The 21,530-nt window shown below is 39.1% G+C and overlaps 1 protein-coding gene across 1 annotated transcript in view; it reads right to left on the bottom strand.

Moving 5' to 3' along the window:
* Positions 1-2,326: 2,326 nt before the first annotated feature.
* epb41l4b (erythrocyte membrane protein band 4.1 like 4B) overlaps positions 2,327-21,530 on the bottom strand; it is a 38,508-nt gene continuing 19,304 nt past the window's right edge. Inside the window, exons 11-23 of the mRNA XM_033980472.2 lie at positions 21,256-21,425; positions 19,725-19,834; positions 17,612-17,645; positions 17,401-17,434; positions 16,914-17,017; positions 9,846-9,982; positions 7,719-7,840; positions 6,361-6,474; positions 5,751-5,803; positions 5,188-5,334; positions 4,594-4,714; positions 3,539-3,663; positions 2,327-2,847 (exon numbers count right to left, since the gene is read on the bottom strand). Of these exons, the coding sequence (XP_033836363.1) occupies positions 2,784-2,847; positions 3,539-3,663; positions 4,594-4,714; positions 5,188-5,334; positions 5,751-5,803; positions 6,361-6,474; positions 7,719-7,840; positions 9,846-9,982; positions 16,914-17,017; positions 17,401-17,434; positions 17,612-17,645; positions 19,725-19,834; positions 21,256-21,425 (1,335 nt within the window). The 3' untranslated portion in view covers positions 2,327-2,783. The remainder of the gene's footprint in view (positions 2,848-3,538; positions 3,664-4,593; positions 4,715-5,187; positions 5,335-5,750; positions 5,804-6,360; positions 6,475-7,718; positions 7,841-9,845; positions 9,983-16,913; positions 17,018-17,400; positions 17,435-17,611; positions 17,646-19,724; positions 19,835-21,255; positions 21,426-21,530) is intronic.

The raw sequence follows: 21,530 nt of genomic DNA on the forward strand, positions 1-21,530 counted from the left end.
CACAGAGCGGACAAGGGAAGAATGGGCAGCAGGAAGGAGAGACGGAAAGGAGGAGGAGAGGAGGAAAAGTGTTAGACCCCTATAGGGCAGATTTGGCATTGTGTAACATAATATTGTGCACCCCACCCAACACTGCTGATCCCTTTAAACACACACCCATTATCTCATCCAAACCAGTAGAGCAGCACCTTTAGTGACTGCAACAAAGCCACGCTAAATACTTAAATGCTTAAAAAGTAATTAGCAGATGTTCTACTTTCATAAGCAGGGAACAATGAGACACAACACATAACTGTTGAATAATGTAACCTACTTTTTACTGTTCAAGTTTGTCTCCATCTAAGCTGACAAAAAAATAAATAAAAGAATGTATATATATATATATAAATGGCTAATAATGACTTAATAAAATCTGAATGTTCACATTAACATAAAATACTTTTGACAATAATTATTTTTACCCCTCTTTGTAAAGCAAGAAATTACATGTTTAATGTCTTTCTTGCGTCTTTTAATGCTTCTTTCAAACTAAATGTGGCCAGTGGGGTGAGATAAGATACAATTTCTTATCCCACATTAGTAGGTTTTATCTTCTTATTTCAAGCTGTTATCCAGTAATCAAGTCTGAAATGTCATGAAACTACAGTAATCAAAGTCAGTGATTCTCAATATTTACATAATAACCAACAGAACTAAGCTGAGTCTAAATTAGGGTCAAATCAGGTTTCAGGACTTCAGGAGTTTTAAATGAAGGTGAACACAAAAGAACACATTTGAATAATATTAATTTTAACTTCAAATCCAAATGAACCACTGAGGTACGTCATTAAAGGTGCACTATGTAACTTTTCTGGTGACGCATCAGCGACCTATTTGTCTCTATGGATGTTTTTCTTAAACTTGTTTATCACCATGGAGACAAGCAGGCGATGCATCCAGGCCAAGTTACAGGTAAGATCTCTGGAGAAGTAAGTCCACGCGGCAAGAAGGTGTTCAGGTTATTTTTTAATGAACAAACAGTAAATAAATGCTACTGATGGACAGGCCTGTAAAAACATGGGCAAAGAAATAACATCTCCATGGTGACAAGACAAGTTATGCAGTAAGCCTTTATAGTCAAGCTTACATTGTTATTCTGAGTTCAAGTCCATTAAACCCATTGGCAGTTTCATTTCTGCATTAAACGTCTGTCTTGCGCACCTCGTCTTATGAAATACAGTTGACAGAGAGCAGAGCTAAGTGGGATTCAATTACAGGTTGACTCATAGGCTGTAGGTGTGTAGACTTGAGGCTGCTGTAGATAAAGCAGTAATGGCCTTTATAACTGCATTCCCTCACAGGGCGGGAGAGGCTCAGGGTGCGGCCAGCCCACATTCCCGTGTCACTGCAACTGAATGGAGAGATGCTACTTCACATTTGTCAAACCAATGATGCAGACTTTACTAAAATGTGACAAAAGAAAAAAGGCATACACTGACCTACATAGACTTCACAGAAGAGTTGTACTGCCTCTGGTTGAAAAGACAAATAGTCTAATTAAATAAGCCATTAGACTAACGCTGGTGATTTGCTAACTCGTAATGTGCAATTTGTTTTGATTTATGACCAAAATGGGAAATGCAATTAAAAAGTGTTGTGTAAACATGAAGATGTGTTGAGCTGCCAGTGATTATTGACCCACATTTGTCTCCGCCTAGTGGACAGACAGATATTGCAGGTGCCAATCACAGTTTGTAACTTTTTGAAGAAATGTGATGTTATACGTTTTTTTGTTTGTTTTGTTTTTTCCCGGATAGGATCGTCCAGTGTCCAAAGTTGTAAGAAAACTCCCTACATAGCCTAATTAATACCTACCAGGAGCACAAACTCTTTGATTAGCCTCATGTTCCATACAATTTACAAGTTAATTGGAAATTAAGTGGATTTTGACAAGCAATTTCTTCAATGTTTAAATTATAGCTGAATTAAATAATAAACAGTATACTCCATAAAATAGGGTAATCCTTTTGAAGACAAGGTTATATATTTATATTTATATAAAGTTCTCTTGAATACACATGTTAAATTAAGGATATATTTATTTGCTTAGCAACAAACATGTATTCAGTCATACAGTAACAAAAACATATACTTAAATATTCCAAACAAAGTGACCAGTCTGTAGTGCACTATGAAAATACACACAGAAATGACTTTAACTACGTAACCTTTCTGGTGAAGGATCTACCACCTGCTTGTCTCCATGGAGATACTTTTGTTTTACCTGGAATGCTCCACAGTATCACATTAAACTTATCCATCTCCATGGAGACAAACACATGTAATTGAATAAGATGTGAGATAAATACATTTAATGCCATTCTGTGGAACATTCCAGGCAAACCAGTAGTATCTATGGATACACCCTTCACCAGAAAAGTTACATACATGCTCTTTAATGTCCAGCCTTGCAGAGACTGAATGCTTTGCCTAATTAAAGTCTTAGGAGTCTGAATTCGTGGCTTTCACAGTTCGAAACACAGTCGAGATAAACAGCGTTAGAGTTGGTAACATTACAAAGCACCAGCAGGCAGCACCAGACGCACGTGTTGCATTGCTCTGTCAGTGATAATAAATAAGCCAGTACAGTTTGGAGGGATGAGTATAAAGTTATTCTAAATTATGCAAATATAACATCTTTATGTCTTAATGGAAATATATATCTTTACAGCTGAATATACACTTATAATGCAAATATACAAGTGTTGATTGTAGCTGACGTCTTTGGGGGCAGGTCACATGGTTCAGAGCTGTGTCATAAGGAGGGCTCGTAGGATCTTCTCTCTGTCCACTCTTGTCTCTTCAACACTGAAGGTGATGTTAAAATGAAAATATGAATGTAATTATTCAGAATATGTATAAATATATATAACAAAGGCTATGCTCAGGGCTTCTTTTGTGAAAGTTAGTGCTATATAGAGGGCTCTGGAGGGACAGACATGAAGACATGGTGTAATAGGTAAATTTATTTTTCTTCTTGACCTCTTTTATAAACAGATATAAAAGGTTATATTTATATACCTTAACCTTAACTCTATTAATAAACTTTACCATCTATGGCCTTAACATTAACTTTGTTCTTAAACGCTACCAAACCCTAATATTAACCAAATCTATGTTCCTAAATTTCATCAGTTCATTTGACCAATTAGAGCAGTTTGTCCTTTCGGAGCTTACTAGCTTGCACCAACTGTTGTACTGTAAATGAGTTAATAGAGCACTTTTGGATTAGTGTGGTGGAGAGGATGAGGGGAACAGGCTGAAACAGTTACGGGAACTGGAATATTAGTAATATAATTTCAAATATTTATTCTTGAAAATGCAAGAGTGGAATCTTTCCATTGGCCAAAACACATTTGACTTCCTTGTTTACACTGCTCAAATTAGACAATATTTGATCCAGTAACAATACCATATGTGGTGTCAAACGTATATATTTTTTCACAATTATCAAACCTTTTACATGAAAATCTGCTCTTTGAGGTCACTGATATATTACCTGTCATTATGTGCAGCGAGATAGGGGTCCAGATGAGGGGTGGAGTTGTGGTAGAATGAGGGGGACGGATGAGGAGACGGCAGAGGGGAGGGGATACCCACTTCCAGAGTTGGCATGTTCTCAACCTAAAAGACACATGTACATTCACTCACAAGGGCAGATGATACAGAGGAGGTAAAAGCATGATTTTTGTTTTATTTGTTTTACTCTTAAACCTTGTGTTGAATACTGTGTGTTACAAACACTGAGGTGAACTTGTTTCTCAGTAAGAATGTGACACACTTATTTTAAGATGTTTACACTGGAACCTTCTACTTTGGTAACATGACACAGCTCTTCATCTTCAGGTTGACAAGAGGCCTTGTAATACATCTTTTCAGTGACTGCAAACTACTTTTAGTGACGTATTTTACCTTCCTGTAAACAGCTAATGGTATATCCATTTATGACCTTGCATGGACAGTATGTAAATTGAGTTAAGTCCTTAGGACCTGCCTTCTATAGATAGTACCTTTCTCTGGCTGTAAGTACTGGAAAAAACTCCCTTGAAATGTAATACATGTGCCTGCTGTTTGTAACTTCATTGATCTGATCAGATAAACTTCTTTCAACTCTCTACCTGGTCTGGCAGCTCTTCCTTCACAATTACCGGAGGTGACTACATGTTACACTTCATAATGTTGGTTTATAGTCCATTAGAGACTGGTACAGGGTGGGGATCGCAGAGTCACAACATTTACTATTTTAAACTGTGCATCAGTGGTGGAAGGAAATGAAGGTAATGAAGTACAAGTAGTAGAGTACTGTACTTGAGTATCTGTACTTTACTTAAGAACATTTTACATTTCATAGTTTTTAATTTTACTCCACTACATTTTTAACTAGACTGAAAAGTAAAAAGTACTTTTCATATGCACTTTCCACCACTGAGTGGTATTTACTTTGCATGTTTTACCCTAAATTCACAGTTCATTTATAGGAGCTCGGTATTGCTCCAAATAATCCAACAACATTAGCTCATGTAATCTATTCAGCTGTGTACAAGTGCATGTTACCTGTGGGTATATGGAAGGTTGAATTTGTCGGTCCAGTGAGCCGGTGGAGCCTGACTTTGCCGTACTTTCAGAGGAGATTGCAGCAAGGGCTTCTGGGAGATTGTCCTCGTCTTCATGATTACTTTGGGACAAGTAAACAGGTTAGGTTCATGTGTTGTCATAACAGGGCCCTATTATATTGAGTACAAACCAGAATGCAGTGGAGGAATTTGTTGCTAAAGGTTAAAAATGTTAAGGTTTTGACCTGGTGAATGTCATAGTAATATCATGTCATGTATCACTGCATTAAATAAAATGTTAAATTGAAACTGTGAAATTACTGAACTGTATTTTAAATTGAGTTTATATTATTCCATCACACAGACGTGTTTGTAGACAGTATATCAAACACTAAGCCACCAGATTAACCCATAGAAAAATATTGTTTTATCTCAAAGTGGGACTAAAATTAGACTAAATCCGGACTAGACGAAGACTAAACCAAGACTAGTCCCTTTTAAGGACCCTTTTAAGTGCACATCAGTACAACAATGGGCTCAAACTAGGACCAGTTATAAGCCTTTATGTTAAACTCACGATTATTTGGATACTTACAAACTGAATTGTCTGACCAGCCGTTTTCTGCGGTTGCTGCTGGCGTCCGTTTTGGGTCTTTCTGGGGTAGGGTTGAGATCTAGTCTTTGTGAAGTTTTATCTGTGGCTAAACTGGATGTGGCAGAGTCTTGCGATGAACTCTGATATCTAAAAACATAAAAAAAAAACCAAAGATATATTTAAAGTACTATATTACTTTACACATGATTATACATTATAGGAAATAATGCTGGGTTTCAGATAACATAGATTTCAACTTCCTGTTTATAGGCGACATTTTGAGGACATTTCTTTATTCAAAAGAAATAACACTTTGAGTTGTTGATTACTATAGCAACTGTGATCAGTTTTCATCAACCCATGGATAGACCTGTTGTGTAGAGTTGGGAGGAGCTGGTAAATGTCTACTTTAATGCAAATGTTGATAAAATTGTGGGATAATTACCCTTTATACTACAAAAAATGTGACAATTGGGTAGGTTTTTTGGAGAATACAAGTTAATTGGCTCCTGTTCCCTTTTGAGAGAGTGGAAGTGGAAAAACAAGCCCAAAATAAGACTCACCTGTCACTGAAGGTCTCACTTGAACTCTTGCCTTGAGGAGTTGTTGGAGCCTCCTTTAATTAAAAAAAACAAAACAAAACAAAAAAATATGGAACTTTTTAAGAAGACTATTATACAAAAATCAACTTTAGGGAGATTTTAAGCATGTTGTCGTTGTTTCCCCTTCTCATTTACCCACTAAGTTGCAATGCCATGAAATTCTAAATGGTTTGAAAGTGAACGTGTGCGTCTTTAAATTGTTTGTGGTGCAACAATATACATTTCCAGTAATAATATAAAGATGTGTGCGCTCTGCAGATAAAAACACTAAAAAAAAGTGTTGATCATAAACTTAAAATCTGTAAAATGATCTGATCTGATATTTTGTGTTTAGTTCAGACTTGACACCTGTTGTTGTTCTTGTAATTGTTTATGTGTTGTTAATGTAACTGCTTTTGTATGTGACACTTGGTTGCTATGCTGACAAGTTGATGTATGTAATACGTAAAATATAAAATCTTTCATTTCTTTACTCCTCCACACAACTTGTTGCAGCTCATACTTTGTGAGGTGGTCAGCTTATTTTAGACTGAGACAGCTCTTTATATAAATTCCTCTCCTTGGTCCTGACCTTGAACGCAGCCTCCATCTGGGCCTTGAGGATGTTGCTTTTATGTTGTTCGGACAGTGCAGCAGGAGAGGCGGGGGGCAGCAGGGACTTATCACACAGAAGTTTGTCCTCTCCCTGAAAAAAAGTTTAAGTGGGAGTGAGTTTAATAATATCGAACAGATGTATACAACAACTCAGTGTCTGGTTACTACTTTATATCACCTTAATAAAGCATAAGCAAAGACTTAAAGGGCTCTTATTATGATATTTACTGATCTATGTTATAATGTTCCTCATCACAAACATACCTGGAGTTGCTTTTTGTTTCATTCACACATGTTCAACACACAAACCGTGAATATTTAGGCTCAGTTCTTCTCTGAAACAGAAAACACCTTGCGATGTCATGTGCTCCACCCTGTGTTTAAAGTCCATACAACTTCACTAGAATCATTTGAATAATTTCAGCCCTGGAACTGCTCATCTTTACTGAACTAAAGGTAAAAGGTAGCTGTTATCTTTAAAAATACCACTACGTGACATCACAAGGTGGAGCAGAGCATTATGAGCTTTGGAAATGTAGACAGACTAATAGTAAAGAGTTACTGAAACATGTGTGAATGAAACAAAACACAACTCCAGGTATGCTTTTGGAGGAAACAACATTTTAACATGGCGTAAAGCTCACAAGAGTCCATTTTGTGTAATATAGGACCTTTAATTCATAAGGAACAAATTGTCTATTAAAACTTAGTAACTTCTTAATTAAGGGTTAGGATTTAGTGTATTAATTAAAGGTACACTAGGTAACTCTGGTGAAGGGTATGTGATTACTTTGCCCGGAAAGTTCCTTCTTCTTCTTATCATATATTCAATTGCATTTTTATTGCTCAAAAACACACCTGTGAGTGGGTTAATCTCTCCAAAGATCTGACCTGTAACATGGCCTAGTTACGTCACCTGCTTGTTTCCATGAAGAGAGAGAAGTTTAAAGCCATACTGTGTAACATTGCAAGGAGACAAGCAGGTGTGGATCCTCTACCAGAAAAGTTACAGAGTGCACCTTTACATAGTTGTTACATTGCCAGTAGCACTGCTTGGTTGAAGTGCCTGTGTGAAGGAGGGTCACTGCTGAGTGTTCTTGCGTTTTGTACTCAGCAATTTTCTAGGAACTATTATGGGTTTCAGTTTCCTGTTACTAGGTGCCATTTTGAGGATTTTTGATCTTTCAGAAGATGGAATGTTTTGTGTTCATTGCAACAATTTTTCATCACTCTGAAACCAATGTATACTATATGTGAATGGGGCATAAGTTTATAAATATACAAAAAGGTACAGGGTAATTGTCAAATAGAGAGTGAAAGGTTTTCTGTAATGACCTTGTTGTCGATGTTGAGGTGCAGTGAAGGCCATGGAGGAGAGTCGCTGTCAGACTCCAGAGCTTTGAGCAGAGTCTGAGAAATGTCCAGTCCGTCTGCAGCACATGGAGCAGGTCTGCGCTCTGCAAAACAGCCATCAGATTCACATAGTACTGAAGAAAGAGAAACGTCTCAACTTCTGCAGTTTTAGGTCTATTTTCACACCTATTGCTGGGTTTCAGATGAGGTCACAACATTCTATAAGCCAATGATATTTAATACAGATGGAGGGCAACTAAAATTGATATTGTTAAGATGCAGATTTTTGTTGTAACACAGTAAGTTCTTTGGTCTTTTCAAAAATCGAAAATATCAGGTTCAATATTTGTGAATTCATCTTTTACATAGACTCCATGCAGTTTCATCTTTATGAGGTTTGTGCCAAGTCACGCTAAAATGAATAAATAATTAAAGATAAGGCAGTGGACATGGAGCTGCAGGTGGATGTCACCGACAACATGTTAAAAACTACACAGAAGAAAGAGAGAGGTTTGTGTCTCAATGCTAACACTAATACCAGTTTTGTAACATAAAAAATATTAAAACAACACCACAAACTGAAGTATTCTATATATAAAAATAATCTTATCTTTACGCATATTTTAATAAAAGTGACTGTTAGCTTGGAGACTCAGCAAGCGAATGTGCTGCTGTGCCCAGAGCCTACAGGGAAATCTAGCTCTTGCTCCTCATCTGGGAGTATAACATCATCACATCAGGTTTTGGCTACTCTTCCCACTGTGATTATAAGTGACAAAAGCTTCATGTTGACAATATAAAATGATTTGAACATTTGCACTGCTCCACTGCAACCGTTTATTAGGTAGATTAATCTGATTGATCCAGAAATCAGATTTTTCTGGTCATGTAAACATATCCACTGACAGTCTGAGCAGCAATGACAAGAATTCAAATATTTCTTCAGGGTGTCAAAGTAATAGCTGTAGATTACACTGTTTTCTCTCGTAACAGTTCAACATTTGTCAGCCGTATTTGTAGCTTTTGGTACTTTGCTTTGTCACTCGTTGATGCAAAACAGTGGAATAGTATGTGCATTACTTGATTGCGGTTATTTGTTTGGGTTACACCGCACTAAAGCTGTTTTTCCAATTGATTGTCCCATCCCATTCTGTCTGAGTGAAGCTTTCAGACAAATTACAAAACATTTATAGAACAAACGTCTGACAGAATAAATTGAAACGTATGCCCCGATCAAAAATGAATACATGAAACTGCTTACTAAGCATTATATACATGAAAAGTCAATGGGTTCACTGTTCACTGTTTAAGTCAGTCTTTCATAATAAAGCCACTTTAATTGTTGACCAGAGCATAGTGTATATTTTAAACATTAGTTTTCTAAATCAATTATACATGATAATGAAGTCCCAAAGGTTTCCAGGGGGTCTCCAGGGTTTCTCAAAAGAGGAAAGAGGTCCAAGCTAAATAGATAAATAGATAGATAGATAAATAGATAAATAGATAAATAGATAAATAGATAAATAGATAAATAAATAGATAAATAGATAAATAGATAAATAGATAAATAGATAGATAGATAGATAGATAGATAGATAGATAGATAGATAGATAGATAGATAGATAGATAGATAGATAAAAAAAAATTTTATTTATCTTTATTTATCTCCAAGGGAGAAATTCAGGTGTCCGGCAGCAAACACACACTTGCACAAACACACACAATAATAACAGTAAAAACAATAAAATATTACTAGAATTGTGTGGATTATAATGAAGGAGATACATCTTAATTGCTTGTATGAAGTATTTTGAATAACTTTACAACATAGCAACATAATGTCTCCTTCAAACACCTAAATATTCTGTTATATTCTGTATAATTCCCGTTGTAATATGCATGGGATTTTAAAAATTAGTTTCTGTGTTAATATTTCAACTGTCTGTCAGATATTAAAGGTTCTGGAAATGTGTCAGAAATCAGAAATCACATCTAATTTAAGTGCAATTGTAATACTACTAATATTTCTTCAAAACTTGTTCAGTTCTAATGTTCCTACTTGACTTTATACTTTTTACACAGTTAGCTGATTTGATTAAACTACTCACTGTTTTTGTGATGCGAGTGGTAGAGCGTGTCCTGGCTGTGGGTGTGTCTTCGGTGATGTCGTTGGGCTTTTCCTGAAAATGAAGTCTTGTCTTCTTCATTGAACTGATGTCCAGAGCTGGGACCACTCAGAGGGAAGCTGGAAGCAGAACATGCAAAGTGGACAATATGGCTGTAGGATTAAGAAACAAATAAACAAAAATACTATTTGAATGATCACAATTTGTAAATGATAAAAGCTACAATAGTTTTCAAGGGGTACTGTGGAACTGTTACCTTTTTGCCTTAAATGTCTAGGAGTTATTTCACTTTGAGCTCAAAAACATCTTGGAATCTTACTGTGAGCAGCCTCTCCATAGATCTGACCTGTAACTCAGTTTGATTGCATCTCCCACTTGTCTAGATGGAGATGTACAAGCTTAATGCCACAAGATGGAACAGTCCTGTCAAAGCAATATCATCTCCATGGAGACAAGGAGGTCGCTTACCCTCCACCAAAAAAGTTACACAGGTTATCTTTAATTAACAATATATTTTTTCAAACAACAAAATATCCATCTTGAATTAGAGCCCTATGTATAAATGTATGTATAACTTTTGTATTAATTTAGCAATTCATATTTTAGTCTTCTCTCAAATGGTAAAATGTGGCCTGTTAACTGTATGAATAATCATTTTAAAACATACATGGCAAATCTACCTGCCAATAAATAAATAAATAAATAAATAAATAAATAAATAAATAAATAAATAAATAAATAAATAAATAAATAAATAAATAAATAAATAAATAAATAAATAAACAAAGAGATCAGTCGTATTGGACAAAATGCAAAAATCATACTTTTCATAATATTAAAAAAAATGACTTTCCCTTTATGTGTTTTTATTTAAAGGCACTGTTGCAGCATCATGCATTTGAAGTAAACATTACAACTATGACAGTAATTGTAAACATAAAATCTCATACACAGTGATATCCTACATTTCTATCAAACCGAACAATGACATTTTACTTTATTTTAAAGCAGCATACTCCCTAAACCAGGCATTGGACTAGTTTTACTTTCCTTTTCATTATAAGTCTAATTTTAGCAAGGCACAAAGGTGATTTAAACAAAAACATGAAAAAAACATACACACACACGCAAATTCCATATCAAAATGTCCACATGCAAACAAAGCAAATATGGCTTATTTTAGGTGTTTTGTGATGAAGGACACAAAAGGAGAAGGGTGAAAGTGGCTGAAGTAATGACAACAACAAAATATTTAAATTTCTGTTTTTGAAGACCATTTTTTTCACAAATTTTTGAAGTAAAGTTGAGATTTATGTAATTTTCCTTTAATTAGTGGGTGAGCATGAATCATTTCCTGCATTCAACATATTATCTTAAACTATGACCTTTACTCACACATGTTCATGACTGTCAGTTTCCTACTTTAGTTGCCATTTTTAGGATTAGAATTTTGAATTGCTATTACAACAGTTCCCATTTTTCATCACTCTGAAACCCATGGATACCACATACTGTTTTGTGGACAATCCTATATAATATTATTCTTTCTTGTCAATATCGCCCACCCCTTTAGGGCTGGACTATGTGATATCTGAGTTGGAGATATCATCATATTGTCATTCATTATTCTCTGATTATTCATAGGCTCAAAAGACACTTTTTCTCACCCACTCCTATTGGCTCTGTGCACAACAGCGCCCAGCAACCTCACCGTTAGCGTCACTACTTCCTGTCCTATTAAATCTCTATCAGGTTTTTGCCAAGGCACACTAAAATGAATAAATAATTAAAGATAAGGCCGTGGACAGGGAGCTGGGGGTGGAAGTCACTGACAACATGTTAAAGACTACACAAATAACATGAAGACTTCACCAGAGGACATTTTTGTCTATAGAAAGAGAGATGTTTGTGTCTCAGTGTTAATACTAATGCTAATTTTGAGGCATAATAAATGTTCAAATAAAATTAAGTATTCTACATATAAAAACAATCGAGTAGTTTTTACTTTCATTTTAAATTTAAAGGTTGTTTTTCTGATATTTATTTTATTTTTGAGACAGTGAGTTAGTTAGTGTGTTGCTGTGCACAGAGCCTGTCCTCTGAGTGAGTGACAGGTGGATTTAACTACAGTGAAGAATGAGCTCTCAAAAGAAGGAGATGACTCGACGTAGCTGAGTTAGCTCTTGAGCCCAATATAAACATAAGTCTATATGAATTGAAATTGTGATTTGGCTTCATAGAAAATCATAATATTATTTTCAGCACATGGGCCACTCTCTCCCTTTGGTCATAGTGCGATTGTTGACAATGGTAAAGCGATGATTTCTGCTTATGGTTCATACACAGGCGCTTCTCTTTGGGGTACATTCACACATGTCTAAAAGTGTCCATAGTTTCTAAATGATTTAAAGCCAGTATCAAAGTGCAGTCATGAGCTTGTCCCTGTGAACCACGCTGACAGACTTCAGGATGCTGCTGGTCCTCTTGGGCACCGGGGGACCATCCGAAATGAGACTTGTAGTTTCCAATGATTTTCTGAATATGATGAACGGCCACAGCACGAATGGATGGAGACAAAGACACAAGACAGACACAAGAGGATGGTGGTTTACTATAATGTGATGGTAACAGAAATGAACGGGAGGGCTGAGCATCAAAAGGTGGCATTAAGTGGCATTTGGGGAAGTATTTAAATAAAATTAAAGCTTATTATGTGTTCTATCCAATGCCAAAATATTTTAAAAAGACTCACTGTAAATTAATAATTATTGGCAAATCCTTTCTCTTTTTTTCCAAGACTTTTAGGCATAAACAGCTGCTCTAAATCAGCTGTGTCCAAACTATATATTTTTATGTGAGACAGCGCTAACATTAAGGTTCTGTGACTGAAGTAAGTTTAAACTCTCAGATAAAACCATCCTAATAATCTTATCCACGGTATTGACCACCTGTCTGTAGCCCTCCATGTGGTCTAGGTTTCAATAGAGCTCCTGCAGTTGTCTCACACAATCCCAGTATGCACCTCCAAACCCCAAACTGGCAGTGGTCACGGCTCAGAATTCCGATAGAAACTAACAGTGTCGGTTGTAATTAACAAACTTTATAGGAGTTTCAGAGATTGTGGGTAGAGGAAAGTCTGAGCCTTTTATCGGATTCACCAAGCTCCAGATTAACGGTAGAAGTGGATTTCTGCAGCTGCACAGTCTAGCAGCTAATCAAGCCGTACATCAATTAAGCTATAAATGTACTTTTACATTTTTCTCTGGCGTTGCCCGCGGGGAGCGGCGGCGAGCTGGTGTGGGCTTGCTCATTGCCCCACAGCTCAGCCGCTGCGTGTTGGGGTTCACTCCGGTGAACGAGAGGGTCGCGTCCCTGCGCCTTCGGGTCGGGGACAGGTCTCTCACTGTTGTGTCGGCCTACGGGCCAAACAGCAGTGCAGAGTACCCGGCCTTCTTGGAGTCCCTGGGAGGGGTACTAGACAGTGCACCAACCGGGGACTCCGTTGTTCTCCTGGGGGACTTCAACGCCCATGTGGGTAACGACAGTGACACTTGGAGGGGCGTGATTGGGAGGAACGACCTCCCCGATCTGAACCCGAGCGGTGTTTTGTTATTGGACTTCTGTGCTAGTCACAGCTTGTCCATAACAAACACCATGTTCGAGCACAAGGGTGTCCATCGGTGCACATGGCACCAGGACACTCTAGGTCAGAGGTCGATGATCGACTTTGTTGTCGTGTCATCTGACCTCCGACCGCGTGTCTTGGACACTCGGGTGAAGAGAGGGGCTGAGCTGTCAACTGATCACCACCTGGTGGTGAGTTGGATCCGCTGGCGGAGGAGGAAGCCGGACAGACCTGGCAGGCCCAAGCGTATTGTGAGGGTCTGCTGGGAACGTCTGGCGGAGCCCTCTGTCAGGGGGGTCTTCAACTCCCACCTCCGGGAGAGCTTCTCCTTGATCCCGGGGGAGGTTGGAGACATGGACTCCGAGTGGGCCATGTTCTCCACCTCTATTGTTGATGCGGCTGCTCGTAGCTGTGGTCGTAAGGTCTGTGGTGCTTGTCGCGGCGGCAATCCCCGAACCCGGTGGTGGACATCGGAAGTAAGGGATGCCGTCAAGCTGAAGAAGGAGTCCTATCGAGCCTTGTTGGCTCGTGGGACTCCTGAGGCAGCTGATGAGTACCGGCGGGCCAAGCGTGCCGCGGCTCGGGCAGTCACAGAGGCAAAAACTCGGGGTTGGGAGGAGTTCGGGGAGGCCATGGAGGAGGACTATCGGACGGCCTCAAAGAGATTCTGGCAAACCGTCCGACGCCTCAGGAGGGGAAAGCAGTGCTTCACCAACACTGTTTACAGTGCGGGTGGAGAGCTGCTGACCTCGACTGGGGATGTTGTCGGGCGGTGGAAGGAATACTTTGAGGATCTCCTCAATCCCACTGTCACGTCTTCCGAGGAGGAAGCAGAAACTGGGGACCCAGGGGCGGACTCGTCCATCACCCTGGCTGAAGTCACTGAGGTGGTTGGCAAGCTCCTCGGTGGCAAGGCTCCGGGGGTGGATGAGATCCGTCCTGAGTACCTCAAGTCTCTGGATGTTGTGGGACTGTCTTGGCTGACACGTCTCTGCAACATCGCGTGGCGGTCGGGGACAGTACCTGTGGAATGGCAGACCGGGGTGGTGGTCCCTCTGTATAAGAAGGGGGACCGGAGGGTGTGTTCCAATTACAGGGGAATCACACTCCTCAGCCTTCCCGGTAAGGTCTATTCCAGGGTGCTGGAGAGGAGAATCCGACCGATAGTCGAACCTCGGATTCAGGAGGAGCAGTGTGGTTTTCGCCCTGGTCGTGGAACACTGGACCAGCTCTATACTCTCCATCGGGTCCTCGAGGGTTCATGGGAGTATGCCCAACCAGTCCACATGTGTTTTGTGGATCTGGAGAAGGCATTCGACCGTGTCCCTCGTGGTGTCCTTTGGGGGGTGCTCTGGGAGTATGGGGTCCGGGGCTCTTTGCTAAGGGCTGTCCGGTCCCTGTATGACCGGAGCAGGAGCTGTGTTCGCATTGCCGGCAGTAAGTCAGACCTGTTCCCAGTGCATGTTGGACTCCGCCAGGGCTGCCCTTTGTCACCGGTTCTGTTCATTATATTTATGGACAGAATTTCTAGGCGCAGCCAGGGGCCGGAGGGGGCCTGGTTTGGGAACCACAGGATTTCATCTCTGCTGTTTGCAGATGATGTTGTCCTGATGGCTTCTTCGAGCCAGGACCTGCAGCAGGCACTGGGGCGGTTTGCAGCCGAGTGTGAAGCGGCTGGGATGAGAATCAGCTCCTCCAAATCCGAGGCCATGGTTCTCGACCGGAAAAAGGTGGTTTGCTCTCTCCGGGTGGGTGGTGAGTCTCTGCCCCAAGTGGAGGAGTTCAAGTATCTCGGGGTCTTGTTCACGAGTGAGGGAAGGATGGAGCGTGAGATTGACAGGCGGATCGGTGCAGCGTCTGCAGTGATGCGGTCGCTGTATCGGTCCGTTGTGGTAAAGAAGGAGCTGAGCCGGAAGGCGAAGCTCTCTATTTACCGGTCAATCTACGTTCCTACCCTCACCTATGGTCATGAGCTTTGGGTAATGACCGAAAGGACAAGATCGCGGATACAAGCGGCTGAAATGGGTTTCCTCCGCAGAGTGGCCGGGCGCACCCTTAGGGATAGGGTGAGGAGCTCGGTCACACGGGAGGAGCTCGGAGTAGAGCCGCTGCTCCTACACGTTGAGAGGAACCAGCTGAGGTGGCTCGGGCATCTGCTCAGGATGCCTCCTGGACGCCTCCCTAGGGAGGTGTTCTGGGCATGTCCCACCGGGAGGAGGCCCCGGGGAAGACCCAGGACACGCTGGAGGGACTATGTCTCTCGGCTGGCCTGGGAACGCCTTGGGGTCCCACCGGAGGAGCTGGAGGACGTGTCCGGGGTGAGGGAAGTCTGGGAGTCCCTGCTTAGACTGCTGCCCCCGCGACCCGGCCCCGGATGAGCGGAAGAAAATGGATGGATGGATGGATGGATGTACTTTTACATTGCTATTGTTTTGGTTTTTTTTGAATGATTGAACCATTGTCTCATGATGATTCAAACTGTACATTTGTGTCATTAACATTATAGTCTCTTAATTTGGCAGATAGAGAGTAGTTTAAAGAGAAATGATCCCAAATGCTTTTTGCTAAACACTATTCATTTGCTTAACGATTGTAGAACATAAAATCACAAACAAAATGTGATTGTTTTTTGTGTGTTTATTATATTGACATGAGTGATTTAGCTGCTAATCGGCTACAACATCTGCACATTATCTACAGCATCGTGTTTTTGCAATTTAATCAATTTCACATAATTTAGGCTGTCAATGTTAGGCTACCCTTTTGATGATATAAGAAGGTGAAAAGTAAACCAGATGGCCAGATATTGCAGAGTTGAGGCGAAATCTACATGATCCATACTCTTTAAACTAACACTTGTTCCAGGTAAGGCTCTGTTTTAAGATATATCATTGTCTACGATTTCATTTAAAGACAATAAAACTCCAAAAGTAGAGCCAGTGCAATTCATTCACGTTTCATTCACTGTTAAATTTAGTCATGTGGACTCTGTGCACTATATAACTTTTCTGGTATGGGTCTGCCACCTGCTTGTCTCATTGTCATTGCTTTGCCTAGAATGTTCCACAGTATGGCATTAAACCTATCCATGCTGCACTTTTATTGCTCAAAACTACAATGATAACCGTGCACTCTTACTATAAGCATGGTCGCTCCACAAATCTGGCCAGTGGATGCACATTGCTTGTTTCCATGTAGATAAGTTTAAAACCATATTGAGGAGCATTCTAGGCAAAGCAAAAGCATCTTCATAGAGAAAAGCAGGTGGCAGATCCTACACTAGAAAAGTTACACAGTGTACCTTTAGGAAATGCTAGTTGAAAGTGTGATGTTTTTGCTGTTTATGTAAAGTTTTCATAATGTTCCTGTTTGATTCTCAGCCCTTATGAGAATGTGATGGGACGGTCAGGTGTTTTTTTTTTTACCTGTGAGGAGGAGTGTGCCCCAATGGCTGAAGGTAAACAGGAGGCGAGAGCGCGGGGTGAGCCATGTGCCATGACTCATGGCTCATGGGAATGTTGTGCTGGTACTGGAACAACACATAGGAAACATCACACTACAGCGGTTACATTTACATGCACAAAAGAAACTTGTTCTGGTAACACATGTCAGCACACTAATGTTTTTTTGTTTTGTTTTGTTTTTTTGAGTATTTGGATAAAAGCTCTTTTGTTGTTTTTTTTAACATAATGCTTTAAATCTTTTATAATTGTTCTGTTATCTTTGTCTTAGCTACATTAGTTTGGCCTTTTTTCTGTATTCTTCCTCAATAACACAGAAATTATAGATCGCAGATAACTCACATCAGATTGTGCTGTTTACATGCTCCAGAAATTAGATAATGACCAGATTTTTAATGTGCTTGTAACGCAGCCAAAACAGCTCAAAAGTAGGCCATTTGAGGTCACTTACATGATGAAGCCCAGGATCAGGACTGGCATGTGCGCTGTAAAAAGATAATTGTCAATACTGATTTCATCACAGTTAAGTAAGCTGTGAAAATGTGTGTCTTTTACAATAGTCGTTTTAGATTTGGGGTTAGGATTAGGCAAGATTAAGGTCAAGGTTGCACAGTGTGAATGTTTTAACAATTATGTGTGCGTGATAAATACATTTTGTTTACCTGATATGTAGTGGCTTGGCAGGAGAAATGGCAACTGGAAAATAGACAGTATATAAATGTTATCTTTATGCACGAAGAGTTACTTTGAAGTCTAGACTGTCAGATATTTGTTATGTAATCCAGGAGAGAATAGTTGTATTATGTAAAAGAACAAGCACACAGATGCGCTTTAACCTTCATAGTCATAGGCCCTTAGCGCAGCAGTGCCAACTTCTAAAACAAACTGAAAACACATTATGAATCATAAATAGATTTAAAATATTGTTTATTGTCTTATAGGATCCACATTAGCTTTACATTTAATGGCCTCTAGCCTTCCCGGGGTCCTCTTAAAAGTAGCCATTATACTTAAATAGATTTTCTTCATCAGCTAAATTTACCAGTTTTTAAGTTTGTCAGAATACCTTGAATTAATGCCAAAAACAGACAAACTAACAGGGACCTCTATTACACACAAAGACTGTATAAAGAAGTGGACTAAGTGACGTCACGCATAGTGTTCGGGTCCAGTCAAATGAAGCTCATCAAGGCTAACAGTTATAGGAGAAAATTATTTGGAGCCGAGCCATATTTGGAATTACAATCACAAGTATCATAGCAATCAAAGAGCCAATCTGAAGCGAGGTTGTTGAAGATAATGCCCTTTCCCACCCGCACTGCTGGTTTAGCGGTGACCGGGCGGGAGTGACCTCTGGGAAGGCGCCTTATTGGTCTGTAATTAATGTTCATATCTTGATTTACGGACAAAACAGCCAAATAAAAACACCAGGGTCATGTAGAGTGGGTTAACCCAAACATTTTAAGATCAAAATGACGAGCCTAACAGAAGCAGTTACAGAAAGAGGGACAACAGTTTCTCAGTAGAAAGTGAATTGGAACCAGAGTCGATGGTTAGCAAGTTAGCTATGTCCATTTATATATACAGTCTATGATTAAACATGTCAAAATATTATAAAAATATATGCACAATGTAAAACTAAATAAAACAAATTACTAACACTAGTTCCTTTTAAAAAACAAAGGGGATATTGTGTGTTGTTCTATTGTGCTCTATTGGTGTTTATAATCATGATAATATGGTTGATAATGTTAATATAATTGTGATTATAGTGCATTATGGCTATAACAAGACTTTTATACAGAAAACCTTAATTGTAAATTTGTGTATTTATGGGTTTCAGCCTCCTGTCATATACAGCATTTTGAGGACTTTTTACGCATTCAAAAGATATAATATTTTGTTTTAAATTGTTAATCGTTAGGGCAACAATCCTAACTTTTGATCATTCTGAAACCCATGGACAGAGAGGACCACACTTTACACTTTGTACCACTCCTATTGCAGCATGGTAAAACAAATCATCTATATTTGTTTATATGTGGTTTTTCAGATACCAGAATGTGATGATGTCATACTCCCAGATGGGGGAGGGTCAGATTTCCCTATTGAATATCCAAAACATAAATTCACAAATGTTTGACCTGAAGATTTCAATTAATGACAAGATCCATAAACTTCTTGTATTACAACAAAAATCTGCCTTTTAACTATTCATTTTAGCTGCTCCATTTCTGTATTAAACATTTTTTGGCCTACAGAATGTTGTGTTATCATTTGAAAACTAGCAATATTTATTTCTGTATGTATGTATTTGTCAAAAGTATCGAAAATCAGATACTAATGTATACTAAAACTAGTATCAATACTAAAAAAGTCACATTCACAGGACTGAAATGAATCTTTCCTGAATAGCTTTACATGATTTTGAGTTGTATCAGAACAAGTATAAGACCACATAGACCAGTATATGCCCATGGACAACTGAGGGATTACATACATATGATACTGCATCATAATATAAAAGAAAGTACTATTATTTAATCTTGAAAATCACATTCTGTTGTCTAAAGAAAGAGTGTTTTATTAGCACTGTGGTATCAAGTATTTAATCTGTTCCTTAGTATCAAAATCAACTTTGAAATGTTAGTACAGTGATAACATTAATGTATATAAAACGAAACTTGATCCTCTTTAAGGTCCTGTAAAAGCGTGTATGACCTTCCCAGATAAACATATGCTGTCCAGAGCTTTGCATGTGCAGATAAGATTCACCTTTGCCCAGAGACTGTGAGCGGGAGGGGTAACGCTTGCTCGGCCTTCGCTCGAACGCACTCGCTCTCCTCAGCCGGCCTCCATGTGTCGCCTGGTACTCCGTCTTACCACTAAAACACAGACAACACCAAGGTACACAACAGGATATTACAGAAAGGTCTCATGATTCATTAAAGGATTATGAAAAGGTAGCAGTTTCTTAATAGGTTTGTTAACACGCGCCGCACTCACCGTCCCAAGGCTCAACAGATCAATGTGTATCTTGCTTCTACCACGTTATTTTGTGAAATTCTTTGTCTCTCTTGTCGATCATGTTTTTCTTGCTTGTTTTTGTATTGAGTACAGTGTTAGAATGAATAAAAAGTGAATAACATTGTTAGATGTTCTTACATCTTATTAAAGATGTTAGAGCTTTAATAAGCCACTTTGCACTGTTGTTCTGATGCTGCTGTTATATATATTTTCTCCCTTTAAGTATTTCATTAGATTTTTTAAGCATATCTTTTTAACTTTGTGCATGCTCTTATTTGTATTTGTATTTATTCAGTGTGTTTATGTTGCACTTTTTCACCGAAGCAAGTTCCTAGTTTGTGAACTGTGTTCACAGACTATGGCAATAAAAGTCTTCTGATTCTGATTCTGATCTGAGATTATTTTTTGTTTTTGAGGACTGAGCCTAAATAAAATAGAACAAAGTTAAAATTAAAATCAATTGAATTTAAAATGACAATACATTTTTTTTTTATTAAATATGTAATTGTTTCTTAAGCCTGGTAAGATTATCCTCATTATGTTTAATCATCAAAGGTGTGTCTGTTTTGTTGTTTGGCGTCGCTGTGTTTGTGCTGCTCTTCAGACGACAGGATGTGGCCTTGTAGTGTGAGAATTAGTTTTTGTCGTGTCAGATAATGGTCCGACCAGAAAACAAACAAGCCAAAGGAAATATCATAGTCTCCATAGGAACAGGTTCATGTAACCATAGATACGCTGTAACCATAGACACGATTGGCTCTTGTTTTATATTTCACACACCATGACGCCAGGCTGGACTTAAGTGTAAATTACAGTTCTTTAAAACTTTGTGATAAGATGTGCAAGTGGTGAATTAGGCGGCACATTGATTTGGTCTGGGTTCAGTCCAGTTGTATGGTCTTGTTCTAGTCCTGGTTTAGTTCCAGGTTTAGGTGCACTACGTAACTTTTCAGGTGGAGGGTCTGCCACCTGCTTGTCTCCATGGCAATGTTATGGCTTTAGCAGGTGGTGCATTCAGGCCAAGTTACTCAGCTCAGTTACTTACAAGTTACTTAGCTCAGATCTATGGAGACCCATCTCAAAGTTGCCATGATGAAAATCCTTTTTTTAATTTAATTTTTTTTATCAACAACTTGTTTTAAAGTTCAGATATGGGCCAAAATATGTTAAGGTTAGGGTTTAGGTTAAGATTATGCAAGTAGTGACTATGGAAATAAATGTAAGTCAATGTAATGTCCACAAAAGCATGCAAACCCAACATGTGTGTGCCAGTGTGTACCTGAACCTGAAGCGAGACCCCAGTCTGGTGAAGTCACTGCGGTTAGCTTTGCCGTTGCCAGGTTGACGTAACCGGAAAAATGCATGGCTCTCAACCGCACATTTCCACAGGTTCTTGCAGCTCTTGGCACTGGCCAGCTGGAATACAAATGTGTGCTCCTGCTCCCGACCCTGTGAGCAGAGGAATAACAGAAAACATACACCAGTGGTTCCCAAACTTTTTACACCAAGTACCACCTAAGAAAATATGTGGCTTTACGAGTAGGGGTGGGCAAT

This window comes from Periophthalmus magnuspinnatus, chromosome 16 (genome assembly GCF_009829125.3).
Source record: "Periophthalmus magnuspinnatus isolate fPerMag1 chromosome 16, fPerMag1.2.pri, whole genome shotgun sequence".
In the NCBI taxonomy this organism is placed as follows: domain Eukaryota; kingdom Metazoa; phylum Chordata; class Actinopteri; order Gobiiformes; family Gobiidae; genus Periophthalmus; species Periophthalmus magnuspinnatus.